The 7,247-nt window shown below is 34.9% G+C and overlaps 1 protein-coding gene across 2 annotated transcripts; it reads left to right on the top strand.

Moving 5' to 3' along the window:
• The first annotated feature begins 617 nt into the window (after positions 1-617).
• Positions 618-7,247, top strand: LOC107671968 (tumor necrosis factor receptor superfamily member 1A-like). Of its 2 annotated transcripts, none has more exons than XM_016464987.1 (10): positions 618-800; positions 2,379-2,457; positions 2,589-2,696; positions 2,826-2,948; positions 3,106-3,214; positions 3,623-3,684; positions 3,785-3,943; positions 4,160-4,197; positions 4,343-4,457; positions 6,702-7,247. In XM_016464987.1, exons 1-10 carry the CDS (start codon positions 771-773, stop codon positions 7,004-7,006), a joined length of 1,128 nt encoding a protein of 375 aa, XP_016320473.1. In that variant the 5' UTR covers positions 618-770; the 3' UTR covers positions 7,007-7,247. The 2 variants fall into 2 exon arrangements, with proteins under 2 accessions (XP_016320473.1, XP_016320471.1); XM_016464985.1 differs by having other exon boundaries at positions 4,157-4,197.

The following is a 7,247-nucleotide window of genomic DNA, read 5'->3' as shown; positions in this document are numbered from 1 at the left end:
TTTCTTTCCCCAATTTACATCGTTATGCCCAGTAGGTGGCGACAAGTGACCGTCTTTGTGAGTGAGTCACTGAATCGTTTATTCAAAACACTGATTCATTTAGGAATGAACCACAGCTTGCTGACACGAGAATGGTTCTGTTGTCGTTTAGTGTGAAACAATTTTTGCTGGTGGCACGGAAACTGACAACATAACTAGCAATATTGTGCCTAGCATGTGTTGTTCAATAACTAATAAGGGGAGGAGTAGTCTAATATCTTTCCATGCATATTTTTAATTAAAATACCGCTTCAAACTAAAAGTAGCTTACTAAGGAAAAATGAAGACTTTTTTTCCCTCCACTTGATGTCACTGTTTCAAAATGTAATTTGGTTAGTCATAGTGTCATATTTTTTATTAGGTTATGGGATGTTAGTTATGGGTTGGTGAAGAAATGAAAGAATTCATGTAAGCAGAAGTTAACCAAATGGAAGACCTAATAATTGATCTGATAACCAGCTGTATGCTGAGGTTATTAGTCTGACGTGCTTTCCTGTTTCACATCTACACTTTCTCACATCTAGTACTTTAAAGCTTTCTGGGTTGGTTACTCACCTTCCTGTCTAAACAGATACTCTGTCAGAGTGAGGCAGAAGGTGGATGCCACAAATGCTGACATGAAGCAGAGTTGGAGTATTTCATGTTTTCATCAATTTGTAAGTCTATGAATTCAAATCATACTATTGCTCGTCATTCATGACTCTTGAGCTAAAACTGAACAACATCTCATCATGAATGTGTCAACACTGTGTTTAGATTTGGTAAGTAGTTCATTTTTACTAGCATTGTTGTTGTTGCCTTTCCTTGGACAGATTGTGCTATAATTGCTATCTTTCCTTATTATAAATGTCTGTACATCATTACAACATTTGAAATCCCTCAGTTTCAACTGTTATTTTTATTTATATATACATAGGCTATTTTTCCATTTCTGATTATAGATTGTTGAGAAATACCTTTTCAGTAACCACCATCCTGTTACAATAACATCTGAATTTGGCAAATATTGTTGTGACACGTTTGGTTAACCTCAACGACAATAGTAACACTTGTAATTAACACGTGTAATTAAGTTTTGCTTGTAGTCTAAATTGTCATGGCTAAGTAGTGGTAGATCATTACTATCTGTTATATGTGGGCAATATATATATATATATATTTTTTTTTTATTTTTAATTTTTTTAAATAACATATCTTTGGTAAAGGTCTATTTTATTTGTTTAATAAAATAAGCCATTGCCAAGCTTAAATCCATAAATAATAAAGGCCTTTAAGCCTTGGGGTTTAAGGCCTCAATACAAAACAGCATGGATTCAAAAGGGTCGGGTACAAGGAGCTATGATTAAAAAAAAGAAAAAAAAGTTCTTTAGAATATAGATGTAATAATAAATATTAAAAAGTTTTGAAAGAAATGTATCAAACTTCAAAACTTTTAAAGGTCCTTTCTGTATTCTTGCTTCTCTAGTAACTGTAATTTATTGTTATATATGAGGATGGAAAATATATATATAATTTTTGTACGGCATATGTCTATACACTTCAATCATTAAATGTGACAAGAACTTGCATTGACTGTCCTTCAGTCTAACAGACTCCTGTATATATTATATTTTATGTTTATTGGCTAAATATTTTCCAAAATATTGGAGAACAATTTTTCAGATGTGTAAGTTTAAGTGGGATACCCTGTTTCATTATGGTAGTCTAAATAGATTAATGTTTCAAAATATATTCCATCTTGAGCAAGTGTTTATATCAAGAGCTTTCCTAAGATTGTGCTGCAAAAAATGTGAGGGGATTTTAAACGGACCGCAAAGGGTTATGTAGACATTATCAGAGAAAATGAGCAAAAACTAAAAAATATTACTTTATTATTACAGAGATGAAATTACTGCAAACTATGACATTAATCACAGTTCATCTCAATACTGTCTCAAACAGTTCTCAGATTTGCTAAAATACTAAAACAAGTCAGTATAAACTTAAACATTTCTCATCAAATTCTTCGAATGATCTGCGCTTTGCTATCAACATGAATTTGACAGCTCTGTACTTTTAGTGTATGTCAACAATTGCCTGTCTACTTTTATTGTAGGAGAAACAATAGCATTGTCCTTTCTGTATATTATCACACTTAAAATATTTCTCACAAAGTATTTAACATTTATAAGGGAACATGATTTGGGGGTCTTTGACATTAAAACATTGGAAAACTCTTGATTTAATAACAACTATCCAGATTTCAGTTTTTTTTATTTAAGTATTTAAATATGATGGTGTTTCTTATGTTCAGAAGACAATTACATTTATTTGATTGCCGTTAATTGTCTTTATTTCAGATATTTATACTATTTATAGCCTCCCAATGCCAATGCAAAACTAAAATTCCACCCATGACAGATGGACGTTGTTCAGAAGGTAAACAGACGTGCCTCCCATGAACTAAAATAAAAAATAATAGTAATACCACAGTGAAAAACACCCATAAAAGATGGACCTTTGTGGAATATGTTTGCTGTTTTATCTCATTATTTTGCTATTTCCTGCAGGATATTACAAATCACGACAGGACTGTGTGAAGTGTGCGAGCGGTTTTTATACTGACTTACCAAATAATCTGACATTTTGTTTGAAATGTACAGCATGTGATAGCAGTGGTAAGTAAAATATCAGAGTACACTTATTGCAATAATCAAATTAATGCATGTGGAATTTAGGCATTTGAAATGTATATAAATGTAGCAAGGTGGACTTTTTATCTAAATATAAGACTCCTGGTTTTACAGCTAATGAAGTAGAGAATGCCACCTGTACACCAACACAGAACAGAGTCTGCGATTGTAAACCTGGGTTTTACAAGAGTAATGATGACTGTAAACCCTGTAATAGTTGCCAAATCTGCACCGAATGTAAGTACCATTAAAGGAAGTTAATTTATGGCCAAGGAACAAAGGTGATACTTTCTACAGTATTCTAAATAAAAAACTGAAAATTAAATATTCTGAATAACTTGTGGCTAGGAAACCGTAACTGAATAGTATGTTTTTCCTTTTATTTGTTACTCAGGTTTGAATTGTAAAAAGAATTGTAACCAAGAAACAGCTATTAAAACCACAGCAGTAGTGTGTGGGCTTGGATATTTTACGGAAAGTGGACAATGCCAAAGCTGTGTTAAGTATGGGGTCTAATATTCACTTTTTCTGTACATCTTCTGAATCTTAATGGATTTTTGGTAGATTACTCTATTCGTGGAGAATAAGGATTTTTTGTTTATTCAAGTATTTAGCATGTAGGTTAATGGGTTGTGGTTTTCCTGTGCATAAGGTTTAGCATCCGCATCAGAATTTCCTGCATTTGTAATAATGTTCACCAGCGTTATTAGCAACGAAACACTATTTCAGTTTCCAGCACACCAAAGAATGTGATGAATCTTTTTCTTTTAAAACTTGTGATTATGGAAATGTTTTTTATAGTAAATGCATTTGTAGTTATTTATGTTTTGCATATGTTTGTCATGAAAGTGTCTTGGGTCAAAGCACAAGTTAAGTATAAATGCTCTGTTGCTTAATGTAATTTGTTGCAGGTATAAGTGTAAGAATGAATCCTGTAAATCTTTTTGTCCACATACCACAGCTGAAACACAAGGTATCACAACATGTATAATTAGAAAAAATGATATATGCAGACCTTTCAAGTAAGAAATACAGAGGTTACATTTTGTGTGATATATTGTCCCTTTTCTTAGATTTACCTGACCCGCTGTTGCTGGTGTTACTGGTCATTGTGACCTTAATGGGTGGTCTACTCTCTCTTCTTCTCATCTGGCTCTGCAGACGGAGATGGCTTTGCTGTCGAGCCAGAATCTGGAATGTTGGCAAACATCCACACATTCAGATTCAACCAGGTTCATATACACTCACATGTACTTGATTTAGATCAATAAAGCTTGTTATACATTTAATGGGGCCTTGCATTGTTACAAAGTGAAGCAGCTTAACATTGTTTTGTTTCTGTTAATTCTGTGGTTTGAACACCTTTCTTGAAATAGGAAAGGCACATTGATTTAGGAAATCTGCATGTTGCAATATTCAAGAAGTGAATTTTGTCTTTGTTTCAGCAGATCAACCTAATGATGTAATCAGCATTCCCACAGCAATGGTTTGTAATGTTTTGATTTAACATGTTTCTGTTGTGTACAATTAAATAACAAGGTGGAAATGATGTTGAGGATTTTTTTTTTTCATGTTTTCTGACATTTTAAGTGATAAGCATCAACTTGATAAGCATATGTTTGTCTTTAAAGGAAAGAAATGGAGCCACTATTAAAACTTTACCAGTGACCAGCTACCCACACAGCGTCCTCAGTGGAGATTTACAGAGCATCATGGCCCCCCTGATAGCAAGCAGAAACCCAAAATGTAATTATAGACAACGTAATTATATATACGTCATATGTAATGTTGTATATTTTTGTGTCCCAATTTGCCTACTTATACTATGCCCTAAAAGTATGCACTCTTTTTGTGAAGAAAAAGTACATATTTTTGTGTGTGTAGCAGAAGAGCAAGCTTTGGGATGTACTACTTTGTCGCAATTGCGTCTTTAATGGACCGCTCTGTAGCTTAGTTGCGTGCGTTCTGTCATTGTTTAAGCAAACCTGTAAATCATCTTATCACAGCTAACATCCTCCACATTTCATTTAATTTCATTTACAAGCATATTGAATGAAGAGGCATTTAGTTCTAATCGAATCTGCCTCCAATGTGCATTGGTTTGTATGCAATATTAGCCATTAGAGTGTGCATGGATCTGGGCTGCATCTGAAATTGCATACTATCTTGAGTAGGCACTTTTTTAAATAAGTAATTACTTTGCGCCCACAAAAAGAGTACATTTTTATAGTATGAATGTAACTTTGGACATACTGCATTCATCATGTTGTCATTGTCACATGACCTATCAGCATCAGTTGCATCGCATCACTGCCATTCATAAATTCTCTCCTGTGGCCTCATGTGAAAGCAAAGTGTCCATCATATGCACACTTCAGAATCACGCCAGAAGTAGTAGGTCATCTGGATAATTTTTGCCTACTCTTTTACGTGTTTTTTTGCCTACTTTATAGTAAGGAATTATGCAGTTTTGAATGCAGCCCTGAGTACTATTTAGGGCAGATATGGTAGTATGTAAATTGGGACTGGAGCAGTCAAGATCAGCATGAATCTATCAGTGATTTCTGCATTTTCACCAAAACTTCCATTATGATCAATGACAAAATTTACACTGCTCAACGAGTCTCTTATTTATATTGTGTTTTCACTGTGTAAGTTCTGATGGTAGTATTGGTGAGATTGCAGGAGATAATTGTGTGACAGTAGACATGACTTTGTCCGGCTACAGTGCAGTGCTGCAACCGGAGTAGTTCTAAATAAAATGCTTTAATCAACACTTTTCAGGATTAGTTCATCTTGGTGGCTGTTATAGTACAAATGCAGTAAAAGTTTTCGAGAGTTTGCATGCTCATATCATATGCAAAGATGTTAGTCAATCATAGCAGTGGGCATTTATATTGAAGTCTCACCGCAGACACGGCCCTTCCAATGGAGCGCTCAAATCAGAGAGCTAAATCCAGGGTGAAAAATGACCATTTATGTCTAAATTATGACCTCAGGAAACATTTTAAAATTTTAATAATGTATTTCATGACCCCTTTAAGACATTGCACAACTTAATAAAGTGTAGGCTTATTCTCTGTTTTAGAACTGTTCAAATGTCGTCATTTCTAAATATTTCAAGTTTTTTGTCAACTATTTGTCTCATCCTTTTGCAAGTCATGTAGGCGTATGTGAAACTGATTGTGATCAGCTAGCCTTCAGGCATCAGGCAGACATTACAAAGTCTAAGAACTTCTCAGAACTGTTTAATCAGATAGTAACTTCTAATAACTCGCACACTTTTAGTTGCTTCCTTGGTGTGGTAGGAGCCTCACAGCTTTATGTTAAAAGGGCATTAAAATGTGCTGATTATACGAAGTAGATAATTTTCAGAGTAAATGAGAATAAAAAAAAGGAGGAATTTTTGTTTTAGTTGTCATAATATAGCCTTAATATTTTCTTCTATTAGGCACTCTGCTCATTCGGCACTACTTTAATTCTTTCATATCACACCAGGGATTTGCTCAGTCTCGTTTTACAAAAGTGCAACTGGCTTATCAATTGTGCAATGAAAGAAAAAAAAATCAGTAGAAAAACGGAAAAGGTACTGGTAATTTTCTGCCACAACATTACGGACATTTCCCTGAAACCCTAAACACAACGCAATATAATGCAAAAGTCCAAATACGGGGAAAACACCTGTGAAAAATCAATATGGAAAATTCCTTAATATTACCCATACATTAAACCCTATTTTATGGACTTTTGTAGAATGTAGCCTAGTGACAGTGACCTCAAGAGGAATTCAGTATATTACCATAATGTTGTTGCAGTGCTCATCTTGTTGCTAGACTGATTGATATGCACATTGTAATGAACTATTTGGTTCTGCATAGTGGTTCTTTTGTGATATAACTTACAATCATCTGGCACTGATAGGCCTACTCTATGTGAGAGCTTGGGCTTTCTCAACCTTTGTATCTAAAGGCCATATCTACTTTCCCCCAGTGATGCAGGTGTTGCAGAAGGAGTCCTGGCCAGCACCAGTGCTCTACACTGTCATAAGAGCGATTCCCGTGATGCGCTGGAAGGAATTTTTGCGACTGCTTTCTGTGTCAGATGATCAGATGGAACGGATCGAACTGGAGGCAGGCCCATCCTATCTGGAAAAGCAGTATCATATGCTACGTCTGTGGAGCCAGAGCAGTGGAGCGAAGATGGAGAATATCTACTCGACATTACACTACATGAACCTGTCAGGCTGTGCCCAGGAACTGCAAGAGAAGCTAGAACAATTGCAAGCAAGCATGTAAAACTGACTCATCTTCACTCCGTCTCCTCATGTGTGCGAGCTGCAGTTGCATTTCAAAATCATTTCCAAGGAACTCTGAATAGAAGACGCTCTGTCTTCTGAACAGGAAACCCTCAGTCATGGTTAAAAATATTCTTTGTGAATTGTTTTATTTAAGCATAATGTAAAAGTAATGCAGATTATTATGCATATCATAGGTGCTTTGTAATAACCTATTTGTTACTTTTCTTAATAAAAACATA

Source organism: Sinocyclocheilus anshuiensis, unplaced genomic scaffold, assembly GCF_001515605.1.
Source record: "Sinocyclocheilus anshuiensis isolate Anshui unplaced genomic scaffold, SAMN03320099.WGS_v1.1 scaffold1053, whole genome shotgun sequence".
Classification (NCBI taxonomy): domain Eukaryota; kingdom Metazoa; phylum Chordata; class Actinopteri; order Cypriniformes; family Cyprinidae; genus Sinocyclocheilus; species Sinocyclocheilus anshuiensis.
Note: the sequence above shows the minus strand (reverse complement) of the source record. Positions and strands in the feature narration are given on the sequence as shown.